Source organism: Bos mutus, chromosome 20 (assembly GCF_027580195.1).
Source record: "Bos mutus isolate GX-2022 chromosome 20, NWIPB_WYAK_1.1, whole genome shotgun sequence".
NCBI lineage: Eukaryota > Metazoa > Chordata > Mammalia > Artiodactyla > Bovidae > Bos > Bos mutus.
In genome coordinates, this window is record NC_091636.1 from 39171531 (window position 1) to 39196043 (window position 24513).

Genomic DNA, 24513 nt, shown 5'->3' on the forward strand with positions numbered 1-24513 from the left:
ACTAATCTTCCTAAAACATACTTTGATGGGGTCATGCCTTTGGTTCAAGTGCTTTAATTGCTCTCCCTCCAAAAATAATCTCCAACTTCCTTTATCTGGATTAAGGCCTCTCGGATCTGGCTCCAGTCTACTGTTTTTCAGGTTTATGACTCATCATGTCTTTCCCCAGTATCCCATTTTCATCAGATTCACACCCTCTCTATTCTCAACACAAGACTGCTTCTTTAATTCTTCATCCATACGATTGCCCTTGTAGCATCTCTTTGGCTGTATAACTCTTAGGCATCCTTCAAGACCCACATCAGGCCCTGCCTCTTCCTTAAGGCATTTGCTGACCACCCCTGCATGAAACAGGAGTCTCCGAATCCCACAATAAACACTGCTGGTAAACCACAACTGTTTGACATTCTCCTGATTATCATGCTGAAATAACATGTAAAGCTATGCTACTCAAAGTTCTCACTGAGACAAGACAAGAAATGTGCTGCAGAATGTCATTCAATGTACTGCTTCATACACCCAGAAAGTCTTCCTATGGAGAGAAAAACCAAAAACAAAAACTGTCAGGTGGATAAAACAGTGTGCTTGGCTGGATGACTTTCTGGAGTAATCCCCTTTTTTAATTTTAGACTGGCAACAGTTTAGAGACCACACTTTGAACAGTGTGATGTGAACAGCACTGATCCAAATTTCACCACTATTTAAAAAATTTCTCAAAACCTAATGCAAGGATGAAAACTTGAGTCTTAATTTGGAAGGATGCAAAATGACATCTCTTCACAGGAATGCTTACTAATGATATCTGGGGCCTAAACCACAGCTTTATGAGTGTTCTTGACATACAAGTCTGGTCAGCTTGGAATGAATCAGGGGATTTGGGAGCAGGAGGGTAATTCTAAGCATCAAAAATTACTTCTAAGATAGGCTGGATGGCTTTTAAAATATCCGATGTAACAGCTGTGCAGTTATATTAACATTGTTCTCTACCAGGAATATTTCTTAATACATTATTAACTGGAGCTGTATTAACGTCTCAAGCATTAATTTCTGCAAAAGTTCCCCAGTCAACAATGTGTTTATATGTCTAAATTCTTTAAGTTAAGTGCTCCAAACACATATGATATGCGTAACAGATTGAGAAACTGAATGCTGGAGCAAAAAAGGGGCCTTTGAAATAATCTACTCCACATTTCAGATTAATTCTGAAGGTACTGTACTACATTCTTAAAGGGTAAAGCAACAGGATGAACTCAATACAATGAATCAAACCTCCTTGAAGACAATATGATCATATATGACTTCATTGACACTCTTTTCACGTCTGTTTAAAATCCAAAGTAGAAAAGTTCAACTATGGCAGCCATGGAAGTGCTCAGTTGGCTCTCTCTTCAAGAAATAACCTGCTGCTCAGTTGCAATGAGGGCCACTAGCTGACAGCTCACAGCCCATGGACCTCATCTCAAAACAGTGTCTTAAAATGCATAAAATAGAATGTACAAGCTATAGCAATCAGCAGGCTTCTTTTGTAACCCACCAAATAACAAGATCTAGAAGCAGGTCTCATAACTGGCATAATTTCTAGTAGAGATACTATAAATGATCTTTCAAGATATCTGTAATAACAGTAAGGGGATATGATACCATCTGTGGGTTCTCTTGGTGTCAAAATCACTGATCTGCTAACACTACGGGAGCTTACTGTCTACAGTCATCATTGAAAGAAGTGCCAATGCTAAATTAGGACCAGATGAAAACAGAGATTTCTTTGTTCATACCCAAGCTCAGGGACTCCTTAAAATCCAGGTGAAAGCCCGCTGAAGTAGACAGCATCAGACAGTGACATACTGGCAGTGTTTGGGTGGTACCCAAGGTTCTCTGACCGCCCCAGACAGGGCACCTCTCCTTGGCCTTTGCTCTCTTAGAGGGACATGAAATAGAGACCAGTCATGGGAACAAAAACACACTCCCCTTCATCTTACCTGTAGTGCTGTCACTTAGTCTGTCTCTGTTCTCTCGTATGGAACTAATCTCAGCCTGCTGGAACACAAAAATGACTTAAAATATATTCCTGAATGTAACACTCTACAAAAGAGTCCAGCAAAGTTTCCTCCTTGAGTTTACACAGGTTGGTGTGATCCTACTACGAAAACAGACTATCTCCAGGAAAGAAGATATTTTAAAATATAAGTACATAAAAGTAACAATTAACCCCTGAGGTAAAATTTTGATCTAGAGGTTCCTAAGGATATATTCTCAAAATATTACAAAATGAAGCTTCTCACGAATATTATAAAAGTCTTTGAAGATTATAATAAAATTACATAATAGCTAATTAATGTGCTTTGTGCTCAAACTTGAGATTGTGAATACTACTTTCATAATAGAGACAAATAGAAGTTTTACTTATCTGGCTAATATACTAAAATACATTAGAAGTGTTTTTAGCTTTATCACTTTATGGATAAACTGTTAATATATGAATTGCTTTTAAGAGAAATGGTAATCAATGAGACCTGTCAGGGAAAATGCAGGTAATTTTATAAGGGAATAAGAATTCTTATGGCTGTGGACTGACAATCCCCTAAAGATTTCCTCTAAACCTGTATCCCCGAATATCTGCCTTTTAATAAACTGGAAAAATTCTTGTAACTTCAAAGCCAAACTCTCATTCCAAAACAAAATACAGTTACTTGCCAGAAATTACTAAGTTTTATCTAGATAAGCCACAGATCATGATAAGAGAGATAATTTTTCAGCAAAAGAACTTTTGTAAAGGCTCAAATGCTAGAAATAGAGTGGCTCATTTTTGGCAAGTGCTTATCATAACAAAAGCTTTATTTTCACTTAAAAAATAAGTGCTTATTTTTATTTTTCAACTCTATTACAGTACAATAAAGTATATACATTGAAAGCTTTTAATTTAAGGAGTTTTAACAGATATACACCCAAGATACCACTATAATCATGATTCAGAATATTCCCATTACCTCTTAAGTTTCCTCATGCCTCATTAGCCAATCCCTGCCATTCCCAGGCAATCACACTACTCTCCTGTTTTCATTTTCTAGAGTTGCTATAAATGGAGTGTTACAAGGGATGAACTTCTTTGAGCCTAGCTTCTTTCATTCAGCATGATGGTTTCCAGATTCATCTATGATGCTGCTTGGCCAGCACTTCATTCTCTTTTTATGGCTGAGTAATACTCTTATATATGGATATATCTCATTATCTTTATCCATTCACTTGTTGTAAGACATGTGGACTGTTTCTAGTTTGGGGATATTTGAAAAAAGATGCTATAAACATTTGTGTACTTTTTGAGACATATTTTAATTTCTCTTGGGTAAACATCTATGAGTGAATGGCTAGATGATATATTAGGTATATATTAAACTTTTACAGAAACTGTCAAATGGTTTTCCAAAGTAGCTGTGAGCTTTCCTGGTGGTTCAGATGGTAAAGAATCGCCTGCAATGTGGGAGACCTGGGTTCAATCTGTGGGTTGGGAAGATCCCCTGGTGGAGGACATGGCAATCCACTCCAGTATTCTTGCCTGGAGAATCCTTATGGACAGAGGAGCCTGGCGGGCTGCAGTAGCTGCACCATTTCACATCCAACAAACAGAGTATGAGAGTTCTAGTTCTTCCACATCATCACCACCCACTGGCACTTTTTTAACCTTTTTAAATTTTAGCTATTACAAATGGTGTCCTTTTTATCTTTCTGTGATTTTTTTTAAAGAAATAAGTCTTTTTACACTCTATTTCTGAAAAACATAATTTGTCATATTGTTCTTTGTAATGCATTTACCCCGTTTGAGCCATAATCATATTAGAAGATATTAGGATGGTAATTATAAAGGTATAACTTCCTTTCCTTGCCTTATATTTTAATAAAATCTAGTTAACATAAGGTAGATGATAGGTTGATAGAATCTTTTTCAGATCAATGTGCATCTAAGTTAAACACAAATTTATTTTTAGTAATTCTTAGATGGGGGAAGTAAATATGCAATTATGCCATTGAAATTACACTTTAACAATTATAAATTTTACTTTTTTTCCAAGTATAATTTCCTAGTGATACTTAGGTAAACAAATATTAAATTGAAATATCCTCTCATTCCTTAAAATACGTTCCAACCACAAATCTACAGAATCAGGTTGAATGGATTTACTAACATTTCTAAAATACATATTACTTTTATAATTATATAAAAATATATAATTACTTCTTAGTAAGACATCAGAGACTATCCATTTCTTTCTTTTTGATCAATATTATGTCAACTCAATTTGGAAAGATGACTGGTTATCAGGTAAGTTCTTATCTTTGTCCTTTTTTTAAATGAAGAAAATTAAATATTAGTTAATAAATATATTCAGTCTACTCTTTTTTTATGGAGTACTCACCAGAAAAAATAATCAGAGGATGCTTTCTGATGAAAAGGCTATAAACCAAATGACTGAGAAGTATATTCTGTTTTACTCAGTGCCATATAACTTAAGTCAAATCTATTGTATATCTTAAAATTAAGTAATAAGTTGGACACAGAAAAGAAATACCTTGAAGGGTGGTTCAGCAAAAAATACTGATTCCTTTCCTGAAAGTGGTGTTGAAGTTATTGATCTTGGGGAAGACACATCACTCAACTAAAAAACCAAAATGAAAACCATCAATAAGGAATCCTTCTTCAAAAGTTTTTCTTTCTCCAGTGCCAAAGAATTAGCCTATTTAACCAATGCAAATAAATCTAACAGTAATTATGCCTAGTTTCAATTAATTCAAGGGTAATATATTTTCAATACAATTCACCTATCTCAAATACTTTCTGAAAGTTTACAGAGTAGAATTAACTAAGGAACTTTGCTCCTATATTCACTAGAATTAACTTTTCAAATTTATAAAACTTCTATTGCATATTGAGAATATTATTAATGAATATGCTAACATATTTAATATTGCCTATTGAAGGAAATATTCCTCTCAAATACTTGATAAGGATTATTCATTTTATGGCCTATGCTTCTTTTAATAACAAACCCTGGCTTGTTTTTGTTTACCATTTCATAGTTATTCAAGCTTCCTCTTCTACTCAGTAATCACTATAAGCTCAAAAATGAAAGCTGCTTTAATGTTAGTCAACCTTAAATGTAATATGAAAGGCAAATATATTTCAATAATGTTTGATAAACCAACTAAATTCATTTTCAATTAATGTTTCACCAGTCACACATTCTCCCTACTTTACTCGAGCTGTTAATGTGAGCTCTGACTGAGCTTATTATCTTAAGGAAAAAGGTCCTGTCATACATTTTGAGAATTTTGAAACTTCTAAAAATGATACAGTCTAATTCTTCAGCTTTGAAATAAGTAAGAATCAACATTATTTCCCTACTATAATCAAAATTCTTCATATCACCGTTTGTAGTTTAAAACTGCTAAAGAAAAATTTTAATGTGCATTTAATGGTCAATTTTAAAACAGTTCTTTTTGACCTAAACACAAAATGACAAAACTATGGCTTTGTTGTTCTATGTTTTTTCATTGTTGGTTTTCTTTCATTTTTACCTGGGTAGGACTGATAGGAGGTGGTGGAGCTTTGCGTTTTTTTGGAGTTCCACTTCTCTCTGAGCTTATTTTAGAGACTTGATCATGCTGAAAGTTATCACAGTCCAAAGAATGGAGGTGGGTTAGTTAGGTTAGTAAAGTCTGAGTAAATAGCTTCATCAAACAAATGAGAAAAACCTCAACAGTTCATGCACTTCTTACTTTATCAAGTTCTGAAACCTGCTACCAACATAAAGTAATATGCATGCTCCAAGTGTTCTTCTAGCAGCCCATGCTTTAAAGTAAGAAAATAAAAAACACAAGACAAAACCAGATTAAGTTGGTGTGCAGAACTTGGAAAGGAGAGGATAAGGAATTGTTTACCACAATTTAGAACCCAGAGTATGTTCATAATCGAGCTCCCATTTTAATGCAAAAAAGTGGTATTTCCCCAACCTTTTCATTACTTCCATTTCTTTTCTTAAAAATGTACAGTTGACCCTCCATATCCACAAGTTCCACACCCAGAGATTCAACCATCTGCATATCCTAGAATTACAGATACAGACAGCCAACTGTACCACACTATTTTATATAAGAGACTTGAGTGTCTGCAGATTTTGCTATTCCCTGCAGATACCAAGGAATGACTATGAATATGGGGAAAAGGGAGAACTTCATCTCTGATGGTTATGGATAAATAACACAACTGGTACAAAATAAATTATCAAGTATTTGCTCAGTATGATAATTTTTCCAAGAACCTTGACTTATAAATAAAATAGTCAAATATATAGCTCATTAATAAACAATAGTGACTATGTTTTTAAGAAAAACTCCAAAGTAACAGGGTAAACTTCTCAATTTCTGTTTGTGTAAAATGAATGACATTTTAGAAAAGATCTAATTAAAATGAAAGTGGCAAATCTCATATTTTCACCAAATATCTAACACAGATATGGATAGAGTTCTGTAATTCATGTGATATTACAAGTAGTTAAAATACTGTTGTTCTCAGAGTTAAAAATCACATCAAACCTTTTCACACCAGTAGGAAATATTAGTACATTTCAGAAAAAGATGAATATATGAGTAGCAAGTTTAAAGTTACATGCTTTGGGAACAGGTTAAATCATTAAGAAAATATTTACCACCTTACAATGAATCATTTATTCCAAAGATATTTTACTTCTTAAGTAGTTTCAGCCTAGTCTTAATCACTTTCCTAATGGCCCACAGAGTAGTTTAATCAGAACATGCTCAAATTCCCACAAGCAATGATAAAAAAGAATCTCCTCGTCCAAAGATAAATACCTGCTTTGGTTTTGTTGGTGTCTTTAAATCTATAGAAGAAAAATGAGAGAGAGAGAGAAAAAAAAAACCATAAGAACCATAATGACTCATATCCACTTTGGGTGGGTGGGGGGGTATATAAACACACACTCGCACACAAACACACCCATATACACAACATATACAATATTCAACACTTCATTTTTCCCCAGGAATATATTTAAAAGAATAATATATTATACAAATTCCTTTATTCTTTGGGGAAAATGGAGTGGGATAAATTTGAAACAACATTGGCTATTTTCTTTCACATACCAGCATCCTGAGAGATTTTTGATAATAGAAGGCTTTGAATTCCTGCGTTTTCCGAGAGTTTGGAATAATGTAAGGCATTGTGTCCAAGAGAATCTACAAGGTTTAAGTCTGCACCCTTTTTAATTAAGGCTTCTACGATGTTTGAGCTGCCAATCTCACAAGCCAGCATGAGAGCAGTTCTAAAGAGTGAGGAGACAAAAAATCAGTACTAACAAAATCTGGAAACTTTTGCTAGGAAATCATTTCATTTGTCTTAAAAACAGAGAAAAGGAGATTAAGTGCAATTAAACCTGTACTACTTTTAATGCTCCAGGAAATTCAAAGTGGAATGCTACCAAAATCAGGTAGCTATTTTATAAAACCTCAGATTAAATCATAAAAAATATTAGGTCAAATAACAGACATAATCTTCTAACTATGATGCAATTTAAATATGATTGGCACAAATCTTGTCTTTTTCTCAAATCAAGTTTTATAAAGAACCTATAACATTATTAAGACTTTTTTTTTAAACAATATGTTTACTTTTATTTTGCCTGAAAAGTCAAAGGAAATGGCCTATCCATTTTAACATTTAATAATGTCATCATAGACACAGTCAGCTATGATGCTCCCAGAAGTCTGGAGAAAATATTTTTTTAAGTCAAAACAGATTCTTAATTATCCAAAAAGGCAGAAAACAGTAAAGAAGTTAAAACTGCTTTAAAACAAATGATCCAAAGTACAGCTGTGAAAACTTCTCAGAATGTGGATATCAGGGAAATCACATGCTTTCTAATTTGTGGTACCTTCCATTTTTGTCTCTGGAATTTACATCTGCTCCATGATCCAGAAGAAAGCGACAGACCTCACTGTGGCCATTTTGTACTGCAAGAAGCAGTGGTATATTCCCATCCTAGGAGACAAATTCAGATTAAGATTTTAATTTAGAAGTCAAATACCAGAATTGCAAAGGTCCCGATTCCTTCTGTACTTATTCCTGACTAGTCCTGCTGGCCTTATATTTGACCCACCAATATAGTCTGCCCCCTGAGAAGGCCAAAATCACACACTAACACAATTCTTCTTATGGAATTTCACTGACTTTGGGGTTTTCCTAAGGAGCCAGGCTGTTGGGCTCCTTGATCCCTTGATTGTCAGTCTGGTGATGATGAGAGAGAGAGTGGAACATGAAGTATGTCCAGGTTTGAGGCAAGTATACCATTTTTATCGAGAAACAGCTCTCCATGTTCTAGAGAAATGAAGGGTTGTCTCCTCATGGCATTACCGGGCCCCATGCTCTCTAAGCACTTTCTTCTAAGTATCCTAGCATCCTGCCATGCCATCAACTGTCTTCTCGGAAAGCATATGCTTTCATAATTTTACTAGGTATCAAAACATAAGAGTTTATTTGTCCATTACTGACACATGACAAGATAAAGAGATTGATGGAAAGAAAGGTTTACTATAACAATTGACAATTCCTTTAGGAAAAAATTAGATTACCAGCTCATACAAACTGCAAAATGAATTAAGAATCTCAACATCACAGTATAAAACAAATGAAAAAAATACCAGAATTTATAGGTGACAATTTCCACAATCTTAGGGTGAAGAAGGGACCTGACTCAAATTATGCAAGCCATAAAGAGAAACTCTTATTTGGTTCTTGCATTGAGCATACCCCACCTATGGGGTTGACAACAATTTTAAGGCAGAATGTATTCAAATAGGCAAAGGAAAAAATAGTTACAGTATATCCAACTATTTTAATGTGGGGATATTTAAAAATACAACTGATACTTAAAGATTAAGTATTTACTCAGAGCAGAACTTCAGAATTCCTAGAAAATTATCTCTGTGAAGTTATAATACTTTCTGGTTATAAACTATTGAGATTCAGCAAGTGTGAATTTATTTACAGATTCTAAGTGCTCACTTCACAATATCCCCATCAGGTGTAACTTATACATGCCAAGTCCCATGTTAGAGCAGGAAATTCAGTGCTGTAAACAGGAGCAAGAGGCATGTCAATTTATTCTTCAAATAGTCCAGCAAGGTTAAAATAGGCTATAAGTGGTTTTTACAGTTGGAAAACACTATCCGGGAGCACCAAAGGTGATATATGGGTGCCGAAAGAAAATAATAGAACTGTTTAGACTTTTTTTTATTTATTGTAAGTCAAGAAAATAAGTCTTATTAATATCTAGGTTGATAGTAAGGCATGTGTCCATCCTTTGAAATAAATACTGAACGTGCATGCTGCAAAACGTTTTATTAACAGTTTAAGGACCAATGGGGCTAATACTGAAATCTGTTTTGCACAAGAGAATCTAGGTCAGAAAGCAGCAGACTTTTGCCAAATGCTCCAGAAGGAGCCCGTGGTACTCTAGAGACCAGGGTCCATCTCCACTTCTAATGGTCATCTGGTACTTACCAAATCCTTGAGGTTTATGGGGCTTTTGTGCTCGCAAAGGACTTGCACAGCTTGAAGGCAGCCCTGTGCGGCTAAGGGAAGGAAGACACAGAAACCACAGCAAATCACAAAGCTAGACTCACAACCAAGGGCATCAAACACTTCTGGGAAAGAAAAGTTCACGTCTACCCGGTATGCAGATGATACTTAGCTGCACTGAAGAGAAACGGTGTCAGGATGGATAAATAAGTGGTGTTTTAAAATACTGTTTAATTTCAGCGTCGTCCAGACCTACAGGCAGCGCTTACCAGCTCTTGGCTGCCTTTAGGGAAACATTTGGCTTAGCTCTTCATGTATGCTAAGTCACTTCAGTCATCTCTGACTCCTTGTGACCCCATGGACGGTAGCCCACCAGACTCTTCTGTCCATGGGATTCTCCAGGCAAGAATACTTGAGTGGGTTGCCGTGCCCTCCTCCAGGGGATCTTCCCGACCCAGGGATTGAACCCACGTCCCTTGTCTCCATTGGCAGGCAGGTTTCTTACCACTAGCACCACCTGGGAAGCCCCAAGGTTTTCTACAACTGAAACTGAAACTGAAGTCGCTCAGTTGTGTCCGACTCTGCGATACCATGGACTGTAGCCTACCAGGCTCCTCAATCCATGGAATTTTCCAGGCAAGAGCACTGGAGTGGGTTGCCATTTCCTTCTCCAGGGGATCTTCCCAAACCAAGGTTTTCTACAACTAGCACTAAAAGAAATTTGTAAATCTAATCATCCCAGAGCTCTGTATCAACATTTTGTCCCTTGAAACTGTGTGACCAATAGTAAAACCAAACCTTGATATATAAAATTCATTGAAGTTCCTTTTGATCCCCAAGCAAAGAAAAAATAATCTGTACCACACAGTACCTGATATCTACAAATGCTCATAAATCTCTTAAACAAGATCAGATCAGATCAGTCGCTCAGTCGTGTCCGACTCTTTGCGACCCCATGAATCGCAGCACACCAGGCCTCCCTGTCCATCACCAATTCCCGGAGTTCACTCAGACTCACGTCCATCAAGTCAGTGATGCCATCCAGCCATCTCATCCTCTGTCGTCCCCTTCTCCTCCTGTCCCCAGTCCCTCCCAGCATCAGAGTCTTTTCCAATGAGTCAACTCTTTGCATGAGATGGCCAAAGTACTGGAGTTTCAGCTTTAGCATCATTCCTTCCAAAGAAATCCCAGGGCTGATCTCCTTCAGAATGGACTGGTTGCATCTCCTTGCAGTCCAAGGGACTCTCAAGAGTCTTCTCCAACACCACACTTCAAAAGCATCAATTCTTCGGTGCTCAGCCTTCTTCACAGTCCAACTCTCACATCCATACATGACCACAGGAAAAACCATAGCCTTGACTAGACGAACCTTTGTTGGCAAAGTAATGTCTCTGCTTTTGAATATGCTATCTAGGTTGGTCATAACTTTCCTTCCAAGGAGTAAGTGTCTTCTAATTTCATGGTTGCAGTCACCATCTGTAGTGATTTTGGAGCCCAGAAAAATAAAGTCTGACACTGTTTCTACTGTTTCCCCATCTATTTCCCATGAAGTGGTGGGAAAATTAAAGTATAACAATCATGACAGTGTTTACTAGTTGTTTGGCAGGCAATTGACAAATTCTAGCTGTATTCCTCAGTAAAACCCTACACAATCTGCAAACTGAGGAAAAGGGGAATATTGTCTAGGAGTGATGACAGAAAATGGCACCAGGAATAACAATGGTAAGGTTAATAGCTTAAATAAGGAAAATGAAAATGTACTGTTTCTCATGGTAGAAGACAGCAAATAAGAGAAGGAAAATTACCTGCATAATGTAAAGCTGTTTTCCCAGAGCTGTCAATACTTTCAGCTGGGCATTTAGACTATAAGACAAAAATCAACAAATACGTATAGTAAATTTCAGTTCTATTCAGTTCATCCTCTTTCTGCAAGGTAAGATGCAACTTACTAAGCAAAGTATAAACCTGAATAAGCCCCAGCTGCTGTGCTCCAGGAGCTTACGGTCTCATGGGGAGAGAGACTCACCTCGAAGCAGTCAAGACACAAGTGAACTGTCACCTCTCCCTTCTATCAGCTCTGTCACCAACAGGTCATCCCCACCAGCAAAACAACATGCTCTAGGATTTCTCATCATGATCCCACCTGTCCCCCCATTTCCTGCCCTAATTCTCTATCCCCCTTCACAAAACCAACCTGCTGTTAAGAACTGCCTGCACACACACCATCTCCCTGCCTCTTGTTCATTCCTGGCCCCACTGCGGTTGGGCGTCTGTCCTCAATATTCCTTGGATCAGGGAATCCAAGTCACCAACCACCTTCATGTTTCTAATGACAACAAACATTTCTGTCCTCCTCTCATCAACCTCTTACCTGCAATCCACTCCCTCTTCTCCAAACACTCTCCCCTCAGCTCCTGGAGTCCTGCCTGGCCCATCCAATTGTGGTCTTCCTCCCACTGCTCTGGCCACCCTCCCCCAGAGGGGAACACAGGGCTCTCCGGTGTGTCTTCTTCTCTACGCCATCACCCTGGGTCATCTTATCCACACCCACAGCTTGAAACCCCATCTAGAAGCTAATGCCTCCCAAATGTATATCTTAACAATGACAACAAAACTACTTCACAAGTATTGGCTATTATGTGCCAGGAACTGTTCAAAGAATAGTTTTATGGCTGCTAACAACCCTGATTAAATACCATTAAACCCATTTACAGATGAGAAAACTGAGGTACAAAGAAATCAGTAACTTGCTCGGGTCACAGTGTGGCAGAGCTAGAACTCAGACCCAGACAGGCTGCATGGAGCCTGTGTTCATGTCAGTACACAGCAGATGGCATCTCTGAGCCCTGGGTTTCATAAACCACTGCCCATTTCTCATAGGCACCTCGAACGCAACACAACCAAAACTTCTGGGTTCCTCCTGGCGCAGCTCGATCCTCCCGACCCACCCTGCCACTGTCAACAGCACATTCATCTCTCTGGTCCCTGAGCAACCACCGAGTCATCCTTGATTTCTGCTTCCTCCTCCTCCCCCACAGCTAGTCTACCACCATGCCTGTCAGTTCTGTACCCCAAACACACCCTAATCAACTCTCCTCTTTTCCCCCATCATCACCACCTGGTCTGAGCCAATACCTGCTCACCTTGACAGCCCTGACGGCCACCCGGCTGTCTTCATGGTTTGCTTTTTCCTTCCTTAGTCAATTCTCTATACAAATAGAGAGACCTAAACTGTCAATGTAGCTCTTTACTTACAAGTCCTCCTCGGTTCCAAGGAGGCTGCACAAGGCTGCATCCTGGGCCCTTCTTTTTTTGTGGCCTTACTGTGTAGCATGAGGGATCCTTCATCAGGGATCAAACCCACTACAGTGGACGCCCAGAGTCTTAACCACAGACTGTCAGGAAAGTCCCGTGGGCCCTTTTTCTTTCTCCCTCACTTCCCCCCAGGTCCCCTCACTGGCTTTCTTTCCTCCCTGACTACTTAGTGCCCTTCTGACCTTTTGTACTTGTCAAAGGTCTTTTGCAAAAGGTCTGACCTTAGGTCTTTTGCACTTGCTCTTCTGTCAGCTTGGAATACTCTCTCCCATGGCTCTCTGCACCGCTTAATTTTCAGCTTGAATCTCAGCTCCTCTACAGGGGCCTCCTGAACACCTCTCACAATACTCTTGTCAGTTTGCTTCTTAGTGATGTGCAATTTGTCGTGGGCATTTGTGTCTTTGCTCACTAAGTGGCAAGCTCCAGCAGGATGCGGGCTGCTCTGTTCATGAGTAAATACTCACCATTTGACACAGTGCCCAGGGCCCAGGGACCACTTGCTAGAAGACAGAGCAAGGGGATGGGGGGCGGGGGGTAGGAGGAGAGGTCATCTGAATTTGAAGACTCTCACAATGCTCTCTGTGCTCATTGCCTTGAGGAGGGAGAACTCTGAAATGGTAGCCCCTGGAGAAGGGAAGTCTCTCCAGTAGACAGACAGAAAGAGCAAAAGGCCAGAGAGAAAGGAGTAGCTGCAGAAGGTGCAGGGTGAGGGGCTGGCAGGAGACAGCAGTGGTCCCATTGCAGAGGGTGTGGTCTGCCCAGACAAGAAGTGAAGCAGAGATCAGAGGGGTGCAGGACTTAAGGTAAACAACTCAGTAGGAGGCCATCAAAGCCTCTGGTTTTCACAACTATCCAGAAAGAAGAACACCATTCAGATGATCTGCGGAGAGCAGGCAATGTTGGAAATGTCTGTCTGCCCTTCAGTGGTAATAAGAATAGAGATCATGTTACGACTTACCATGCTTTGGCCTAATTTTAGAACAGCACAAGGAACTGTTTAAAGGCTTCAAAGATTCCAGAGAAAAACCAATCCATTTGCATAACCAGATATAAAATTACATTAGAGGCTAGAATATCTGGTCCTTGCCCATGAGGATTTCTAGCTTGTCAAGTTCATTCTTCCCTCAAATCAGAGCCAGATGCAAAGTCTGGATAGCCAAGCCAGGATGGGAACAGAGACGTGGAATACAAATAAGATTTTTTTTTAAAAATTGAAGGTAAGACCATGGGTGTGGAGGCAGGGCACTTGGGCAAGTCAATGATTTTCACTCATCCACTGTATCCAGCCCCAGAGCAGGCAGAGAAGAAAAGTTCTATTGCAACTTTCTTTAGAGAGAAGCCACATAATAAAAACCATCTTCATCATCACAGATGTTGATCTATCTTTCTTGAATTTCACTTCAAAGACCTGTTAAGGTTAAGCATTCCTGGCACTGGAGGTAGCTTGCATCATGTAACGCAAGACAAGAAGCTGTGTGATCAACAGAGCAGACAACTTGAAGAATGTGCCCACATTTCTGCATCAGAATCGCGAAGCCAAATTAAAGCAAGATGCTGGGTCCCAAACAGCGCTCAGGAAGGCCGAGACGACAGCTCAACAGAACAGACAGTACTCCAAACACGCAGTTTATTGCTCTGTGCTGTTCCTGAAAACAGCCAAGACTGCATTTTGACTGGCAACAGCTGGAAGTTACTGTATGAACTATCGGGATTTCATTAAATATTCATCTTTAAAGATAGACAGAAGCTGTCGCCCTAAGTGATCGTTATAAAAACTTCCTGGCAAGGAAGTTTCCAACCAGGGAGTTGACCTAAAATTATAAAGAAGAATAAAACCAAGAATTTGAACAAAAACTAAGAACTAAAAGCTCATCAAGTTACATACAAGGAAACAGTGGCGGAAGTTTTGCTTCTCAGGAAAAGCTGCATTCTACTAATGATTGAGGGAGAATAAATACTAGGGTATTAGAGATCCTGTATTGTAGGGATCTCCAACAGCACAGGTATTTTTTTTTTAAGGTGACTGTTTAAAGGGAACATGTCCTTCCAAAAAAAAAAAAAAAAAAAAAAAAAAAGAGCTGAATAAAGGGGACAAAAGAGCTGGATCCCAGGAAGGCACCTCAAATTTATTAGGATCCTCTTCTCCACCAGTGGGACTGCTATGGAAATCTTCTTAGCTATCTGAAATTTTAATAATGAAGCTTCTTAGGGAACCCAGGTTCTGGGATAATATTTAAAGGAGTATGCGTGTATTTATTTGCTCTTTCACACACACAAGGTTGCTTTCAATTTTTTAAAACGACACATTTATAATTTTAAGTTGTTCCACTTTACCTGAAGGAGCTTCTTGACGCATTCATGGTGGCTGTTCTTGGCTGCGAGGTGCAAAGCACTGTGTCCTAAATGGATTTAAAAAAAAATTGGAAGGAAAAGACCACATTTTAAATCTCTTATCTCTGTAATGAAGACAACTATGAGGAAATGAACTGTTCTCCAACAAAGACAGAATTGTTATTCTTGAGAGTAACGCCTCCACTTCTTATCTGCAAAGTTCATTGTGACAAAAGTGGGGAGAACACAGCATCCTGACCCCTGGATAACATGCAGGGTCCACGCCAGCTGCCGTTCTCCTGGGGTACAATTAAGCTGTGGGCTAGAAGCCTGCGGTAGACTCTAGGTATGCAGCTTGGAAATTCCGCTTTCAGCTGTCAGCATGGGTGCCAGATGCCCTGCGTCCACAGCAGTGACAGCAGACCACGGCGGCCACGGGCCCCGGAACCCAGCCCAGGCAGCGGCAGAGAACACACCCAACACCCACATGAAACCCCACTTCCACCTGTCCTTTCGCTTTCCTCCAAATGCACTCCAGCTCTGCAGGGGAATTACCTGTAGTTCAGATGTTCAAACTTGGAATGGGTGGAAGAAGGAAAAGAGTTATAAAAACAACACTATCAAAGGAGCATCTCTTCACGTTCCCTTCAAAAAATGTGAGGCCAACGTGAGACTCTCTGACGTTTCTGTGGTCAGATAACTTTAGGAAATTCTACCCCACGGTCAGAGGAGGCTGGCAGGCTACATTCCACGAGGTTGCAAGAGAGCTGGACACGACTTAGCGACTGAACAACATTACATCCAGTGCCCTCCCCTGTACTACCTAGCGGGCCTATAGAACATCTGTGGGTGAGGGGCTTAGGGACAGCCTTAGTGGGGCTGCCAGGCTGGCAGGCTTCCACTCTCGGGCCCTAGAGAGTTGCTCTTTGCTTAGCCTGGATCCTCTTCTTCTAGGATAACCATGCAGCTTGCCCACTAACCTGCCTGATGCCACTGAAACCAGCTTCTTGATGAGATCTTTCCTGATCTCACCACTTAAAATTCCTCTCCCACTCCTTTCATCCCTTTGCTTCATTTCTTTGTCCTTCATAGCACTCAGCACCTTCAACCTTCCCTTCTCACTTGACTCCCATCTCCTCCTACACACACACACACATTTATGTCAACCATTCTTCCTTTCCCTCTATAATATAAAGTTTGTATCCCTATAAAGTTTGAAGTCACTACTTCAGTCGTGTCTGGCTTTTTGCAATGCTATGGACTGTAGCCTGACAGGCTCCTCTGTCCATGGGATTCTCCAGGCAAGAATATGGGGTGGGTTGCCAGTTCCTTCTCCAGGGGATTTTCCAAACCTGGGGATTGATGCAGCATCTCTTACATCTCCTGCATTGGCAGATGGGTTCTTTACCACTAGCACTCCCTGGGAAGCCTAAACAAAGACCAAAGAAACAGCATGTGTGTGCTAACACAGACCAGGCTCTCCATACACACTTGTTAATTTCAATTAGAGAGTCTGTCCATTATGAGTGTCTGGGGAGGGGGACTTGGGGGCAGGGAACCAAACTCCTAAATCCTGCATTTGTAAACTGATCAAGATACCTCCAATGTAACGCCTGTAAGCAACCCACACTTAAAGCTTGTTTCTCAGCCTCAGCGTCAGTGAAATTCGAAGCTATGAAAGGTGGCCCTATGTACCATAAGATAATGAGTAGCATCTCTGACCACTATCAACTGAATGTCCAGATGGGACAAGCAGAAATGTCCCCAGACATTGCCAAACATCCCTTGGATAGGTGGGAATCACATAACCCAGTTGAGAACCCCTGGCTTAGAGGAACAACTTCTTTTATATGGTGATCTGGTCTCCAAATACCATTTCTCTGTTCTGAATTAGTCTTGACCAGAAATCCACTAATTATTAAAGAATCATATAGCTAGGAAATATCGTATTTAAAATTAGAAGGTTTTAGGACCACAGTGAGCTGCCCAAAAGCATGTATAAGGTTAAAAGATCAGATACCTTCTTTGCTGAGAAGCTGCACAGAGATTTTAAGGGTATGCATAGAGGGAGCTGGTTGGGGGAGGTAGAACACTCCATTTGACCTCCGCCCAAATGGATGAGGATGAAGAAGATCAGGAAATAAGGCAATGGGATCTTTGGAAGTAGGAAGACAAGTAGCTTCTTTTCCCCTTCCTCCTTTTACCACAGGAGACCTCTTTTCAGGAAGTATAACACACAATAATGAGTTTGCTTAAACTACAAATTGAGTTTTGGTGGGTTAGCCGGGCCCTCGACCATCATTTGTATCAGTGTTTCTAAGGAGGAGCACATTCTGTGTTTTAAACAAATGCCTTACAGATGAACTTTTGGAACCCATCCTGATTATAAGTAGAAGACTGTTTATGTCGTGTATGCAATGCATTAACTTTTGTCTATCCTGTAGACAAAAGCTCTTCTAATACATAAATAGCATCCACTGGAAAAAGGCACAGTTCTCCAAAGACAAGAGGGTAGGGAGATTTAAACAACCATCATAAAATAAATAACAGGCCTTCATTTTCAGTGCAAGTGTTCCAGTCATACCTGAAAATAAGACTGTGTTTCTACAGAAACAACACTCTCTTATTCCTTGGCCCTGTGATGGGTTTCCCTAACCAGGAGCACAAAAGCATTTTTCACTTAAAAGAGTCTCTAAATTCAAACGATGCATCAGTCCCTGGACAACATTACCCTGGAGTGAGATGTCTCACAGATACCATTAAAACAAAATTCTCTTTCCAACTGCAAAATTTTCTGGAGAGAATATATTAGTGACAGAACTTCACTGTAACCAGCCCCCACATAAGACTGGCCCCCATTTGGCTGTGGATCTGTCTGGAATATCAGAAAGCAATTTCCCTATAGGAAAATAACAAGGCAACCCTAATTCAAGTGCATTTCAGCAGAATTCTGCCTGGGAGTGAAGACACCAGTGCTACTCGTAAGTCAAGTGTCAGAGGCTATTCCAGGTGGTTTAAGAATCCTGCTATGCAAAGAGTCTAAGAAGGATGGCCCAGCCACGGAACACCTTCCCCCAAGCTAACTTGGACATTAACCACTTATTCAATGATTTCAGACTGCTGCAGAAACAGAGCAGAGCTCATATAGTGGAGGAATTACTGATGGGACTAGGATCACGGTCTTCGAGTGCAGGTGACAAAATTTTAAACTGATGAAGTCTTAGGAGACAAAGACAAGGCAAACAAACACCAAAAGGCTGAAGTTTGAGAAATCATAGTTTCAAATTGTAATATGGGAACGTTTAGAAAAATAAAGAGAACTAAAAGATACATATGGTTTGCAATATCTACTTAAGAACCAGAGTTTCAAAATGCTGAATATAAACAAGGAAAGAAAGTGTTAGTCGCTCAGTCATGTCTGACCCTGTGGACTGTAGCCCACCAGGGTCCTCTCCCCATGGGATTTTCCAGGCAAGCTACTAGAGTGGGTTGCCATTTCCTCCTCCAGGGGATCTTCCCGACTCAGGGATCGAACCTGGGTCTCCCGCATTGCAGGCAGATTCTTTACTGTCTGAGCAGCCAGGGAAGCCCAATATAAACAATATAACAATAAAAGTAGTATTAACGATAAAATATAAACAATAAAAGTAGTAATTAATTTGATTTTTATTTACACCTTTAAATATATTTAAACATTGTTCTTAGAAATGCTTATCTTTACATCAAGTTTTCAATCACTGAAGCATAAATCTATTCACCTAGTTATAGTTCCAGGCGAGAGATCAGAGTATTAAAGATGTATTTTTTTAAACAAAATTTTATTAAAAAGAATAGGTACATGTATAACTAAACCACTTTGCTGTACACCTGAAACTAACATATGTTAATTAACTATGCTCCAATATAAATATTTTTTTTAAAAAGAAAAAAATTCACAATGTTGTAAATAAACTATATGCCAATAAAGAAAAATAAAATTTTGTGACTTTTTTTATTGAAGTATATATAATGATTTATAATATTGTATTAGTTTCCAGTGTAAAGTGATTCAGTTGTGTGTGTATATATGTGTATATATAGACACATACAAATACCACACACACACAAAGAGAAATTTCTAATAACCATTCTTACTATTAGAGTTTTGAAATTATCCCTTAATCTCTACAAAGTAGATCTGCATGGTGATTTATACTGAATCAAAAGTTGGGTTTTTTTGCACCTGCATGTATACATCATTTGAAATCTTTTCATGGCCAGATTGTGTTGATCACTGTATATAGTTGGCCCTTCAGACATGCATACATGTGCACAACCGGCAAGTAAAGACCTATAATCATGCAGTCAGTTTTGGGCTTGCCTTTATTCCAAATTAAATATGAAATACTTAATGGACTACAGTCTGCCATTACATTTTAAATGATCCATTCTCTCAAGTACTTGAGTTTTAAGACATAACTGTTCTTGGCTAGAATATGTGAGCTAGATTGGTATTATATGTGAGCTAGATTAAGGGCATAATAGAATGGAGGGCCACCCAGAAACCCAAACAAAAGCTAAGCCAATACCAGAAACCCCAGAAAAGAAGAAGGGTTCTCCAGTGTCTCCCTCCTCAAGCCTCTGTGCATTATGGTATCTCCATATTCCATAGCTCAGTTCTCTCTCTCCTAAGACTCTCTTCTTCTATGAGAAAAGAAGTTTTGTGTGCAAAGGGATCGAGGAAAATTTAAGATATGGGAGTGTGACAAATCACACATCATTCTCCAATTTCTATTTACACTTCCTTCTACAGCAAAACATTCTATACATTTTTTTTAACATTTATTTATTTATCTGATTGCGCCATGTCTTAGTTGTGGCACGTGGGAATTTTTCAGTTGCGGCATTTGAACTCTTACTTGTGGCATGTGATAAGATCTAGCTCCCTGATCTTATGAAACCCAGGCCCCCTGCACTGGGAGCATGGAGTCTTGGCCACTGGGCCACAAAGTAAGTCCCCCTCCTATATTATTAAACTGGACAATTTGCTGCTCTGCCCAGAATTCCCAGCTTCCTTTGAAGGCAGGAGTGGCCACAGATCACTCTGTGTCCAGTGAGATCTGAGTGTACGCCACTTCATGAGCTGGGCTTTCCTTTCTGCCAGCTGGGACTGGGATGTGGATGCAGCGGGGGAGCCCCCCTGGGCTGTTAGGACCAAGGCAATACCCTGGATGGTGGAGTAACAAGTCTGGGTAAGAGTTCTCAGTGTGGAGCTGAGTGGCCATAGCAACTTGGGACTTTTAATTGAAAGAGAGAAAAGTCTATCTTGTTTAAGCCACCGGGTCACATTGTGTCAAATGCATACATTTGCTAAAAAACAAAGTCTGAAAGTTAATGCTTCAGACAAGCACTTGATAATAGAAGATTCTTTGGTCTTCTTCAATCTTCTGTTAATGCTCTGTTTAATCCTATCTTATCTTCCCAGGTGCTAATTACAGGCATCAAAAAAAAAAAAAAAAAGCCTAGAAGTCTTGGAGAAATTATTCATTTCTAAAGAAACAGAATGCCACTTCCTAAATCAGTGAGGAACAGAAGCAAACACAAAGGTCCTCTTTAGAGTCAGCACTGTGAGCTTAGGTGCAGACTTTCCCAGCTGACTGCTATCGCTATGTCTATGGTGTTGTTTGGCAAATAGGTGATAAGGGATGGGGTGTGTGCGTTTAGTTGCTAAGATGTGTCTGACTGTTTTGTGACCCCATGAACGGTAGCCCACCAGGCTCCTCTGTCCATGTGATTTTCCAGGCAAGAATACTGGAGTGGGCTGCCATTTCCTACTCCAGGGGATGTTCCTAACTCAGGGATTGAACCTGTGTCTCCTGCATTGCATGTAGATTCTTTACTGCTGAGCCACCAGGGAAGCCAAGGAATGGGGGGAATCCCACAAACCAAAAACATGAGTCATGAGCTTCTTCCAGTTTGGGGATTTCTTTTTCTGATTTGTACTATGAGAGTGTTTGGCTTGGTGATAATCACAGCTTTTTTATTTTTTTTTAAAATGTGAAACATTTTAAAAACCTGATGTGCAAGAGAGACTGGGCGCTAGGATGTTCACATGTATCCTCTCACCCAAGCCTCCAAAGCCATCTAAAATGATAATAATTGAGATGTACTGGGCTTTCCTGATGGCTCAGACGGTAAAGAAACTGTCTGCAATACAGGAGACTCAAGTGCAATCCCTAGCTCAGGAAGATCCCCTGGAGAAGCAAATGGCAACTCACTCCAGTATTCTTGCCTGGAGAATCCCATGAACAGTGGAGCCTGGCAGGTTACAGTCCATGGGGTTGCAAAGAGTTGGACATGACTGAGTGACTAACACTTTCACACTACCGGTACTACACACAAGGCTTTATCTACTGACAGTATTCTGCTCCTGAGATTGTTTGTAAAGCACTTATGAAAAGTCTGTGGTCAGACTTCCAAACATTTGATGTGGAAGGATAGTTGATAAAGAAAGATACTAAAATCCCTTTGCTTCTGAACTTAAATCCAGTCACCAGTTTAAGAAGTAGGTAAACTGTACCAAGTTAACCATCCTGTACACTTTGTGGATATAAAGAATTAAAAGGGTCAGTGTAATGATATATTTTGAAAGCAGGATTTTTTCTGAAACTCTGCAGGGCAGTTGGATTTATGGTAACAGATTTTCATACGAGTTCTCACTGGGTATTAGAATTGAAGATAACTGGATCTTAGCAATAATATAGCAACACTTCAGGGAGGTTGACTGAAAAGACAGCATCTATGAGCTGATTCTTGAGAGTCCCTTGGACAGCAAGGAGATCAAACCAGTCAATCCTAAAGGAAATCAACCCTGAATATTCAGTGGAAGGACTGATGCTGAAGCTAAAGCTCCACTACTTTGGAGCTTTATGGTGAGAAGATGAGATAAGAAGACTCATTGGAAAAGACCCTGATGATTGAAGATAGAAGGCAGGAGAAGGGGATGACAGAGGATGAGATGGTTGGATGGAATCACCGACTTGATGGACATGAGTTTGAGCAAACTCTAGGAGATAGTGAAGGACAGGGAAGCCTGGTGTGCTGCAGGCCATGGGGTCGCAAAAAGCTGGACACAACTTAGTGACTGAGCCATTTAATTCATCCTTTCATCAAATGTTTTGGGCTAATGACAACCATTAAGCACAGTGACTAATGTCCTTGCCATTCGCTTGGATTCTGACTCGCATTCTTGAGAAGGAGAGAAAGGAGTGGGTGTTACAGCCAACAGGAAGGGCATGAGCAGTAAAAGCCATCACATTTATCTTGTTCACTGTAACAGGAAAAACTCCGAGAAGTGTTGTTCTAGATAACGCAACAGATTTTCCGTACTTTTATCCATGCCGCTTTTCCTTCTTTTGTTCCTGGGTTCTGTTTGCATGCTTTCAAGAAATCACAAGAAGTCAGTACCTCACTCAGACTAAAGCAAAACAATAAGCCCAAGGACCAGAGTGTTGACCTCATTGTTAGAAATGAGAGAAGAGTGACAGGCAGCTCGAGACATTTCCAACTCACAGGATGTATGGAAGCTCTTCTGGGGCTGCCAAGTGCTATGGATTCTACCAGTTTCAATCAGAGTTGAAAGAAATGGGCTGTGACGGTTTCCACTAACCAGCCCAGAGAAGAGTCCAGGACGGGAGGATGGGTCTGCAGTTTCCCCTCCAGCTTGTTTTTAGTTCGTTTTTTTTTTTTTGGGCCATGCCTTGTGGCATGTGGGATGTTAGTTCCCTGACCAGGGATTGAACCTGTGCCCCGCTGTAGTGGAAGCATGGAGTCTTAACTACTGGACTGCCAGGGGAAGTCCTCCCCTCCAGCTTCTTGGATAGCACTGTCATCTCCACTGGCAAGGAAGAGGGAACTGTGCTGGGGTGTCCAGGTCTCACTGCATGACTCCCCAGGCTTTCAGGAAATAAGTGAGGGCTCTGGTAGTAAATACAAACTCTATCCACATGGTATTAGACAGCCACAAAAAACTATGCTTAAGAGTTTTTAGTACAGGAAATGATCATGGTTATCTTTTTTTTTTTTTTTAATGGCAGGATTTAGAGTTTATTATATACTGTGATCTCAGCTATGTAAAACTGCACCAGGAAAATCTGGTAGGAAATACTGCAAAACAGTAAAAAAATTTTTTTCTTGGAGTAGAACCACTGGTTATCTTCTTGGTAGTTTTCTGTATTTCCCAAATTTTCTAGAATGAACATGTATTAAACATTTTTTTCCCTTTAATAAAAACATGGGGGAGCGATACTCAGTTACAATGGAAATAATGAGACTCCTATCTAATCTATTTTTTAACATCAAATGCAGTTAAACAAAATTATATTACAGCTCAAATTTATTCACACTAAACAAACTTTTTTAGATTATGATTTTCTTAAAGAAATCCCATCTATAAGAGGACACACCTCATCAAGGGGATGGTAGCTACTCTTACTGCTCGATGTGTCTGTGGTACAACTTTAAAAGTAGTAACAATAAACTTTAAAAACAAAATAACTGGATCTTGGCATTAGAGATGATTTTTAATTAGCAACATAAATTAGTGTTCCCTTCAAGGGAGTCACTTAGGAAAGCATTCTTTCTTCTGCTGGTATTATAATAATTTGTGTTCAGTCGTGTCTGACTCTTTGAGACCCCGTAGACTGTAGCCTGCCAGGCTCCTTTGTCCATGGAATTTTCCAGGCAAGCATATTGGAGTGGGTTGTCATTTCCTTCTCCAGGGGATCTTCCTGGCCCGTGGATCAAACCTGTGTTTCGTATGTCTCCTACATTGGCAGGCAAGTTCTTTACCATGAGTGTCACCTCAAGTATTGCCATCTCTCAAAATATTTATTTTGGAGCTTTCTGTGGCACTGCTCTGGAAAATCATTTTGTTACTTCAATCACTCCCTATTTTTAACCAAAAATGGTTTTACCAGATTGACACCTCCTTTACCTGACTTGACTTTAACTGGCTCTTCATCTGTCATAAAAAAACAAGTCTATTCTCAAAGAATAAATACTCCCAGACCCTGATATTATTTTTCAAGTGCCACAGACTTTATGAAAACAAGTCTGAAACATGAGTTTTCCGGCCATATTTTGAGTAATAATTGTATTTTCATAACACTTGACCAATCTGGCCCCAAGATGACTACTCTGAGGTGTGTTTTCAGGTGGGAAGCAAAAGGGATCCATCACAGATTAATGAAAAGCCTCAATTAAAGACTACAGAACAGACTAAGCTTATATTCTAG

At 39.7% G+C, this 24513-nt stretch overlaps 1 protein-coding gene across 4 annotated transcripts in view; it reads right to left on the minus strand.

Annotated features, from left to right (window-relative positions):
• The window catches only part of RAI14 (retinoic acid induced 14), a 161848-nt gene that overhangs the window by 10696 nt on the left and 126639 nt on the right, over positions 1–24513 (minus strand). Inside the window, exons 5-13 of one of the 4 annotated variants that reach the window (XM_070357661.1) lie at positions 15242–15306; positions 11398–11455; positions 9575–9645; positions 7947–8053; positions 7159–7337; positions 6865–6893; positions 5572–5658; positions 4566–4652; positions 1980–2037 (exon numbers count right to left, since the gene is read on the minus strand). In XM_070357661.1, the coding sequence (XP_070213762.1) occupies positions 1980–2037; positions 4566–4652; positions 5572–5658; positions 6865–6893; positions 7159–7337; positions 7947–8053; positions 9575–9645; positions 11398–11455; positions 15242–15306 (741 nt within the window). The remainder of the gene's footprint in view (positions 1–1979; positions 2038–4565; positions 4653–5571; positions 5659–6864; positions 6894–7158; positions 7338–7946; positions 8054–9574; positions 9646–11397; positions 11456–15241; positions 15307–24513) is intronic. The other 3 variants (XM_070357662.1, XM_070357664.1, XM_070357663.1) reach the window with 3 other exon arrangements.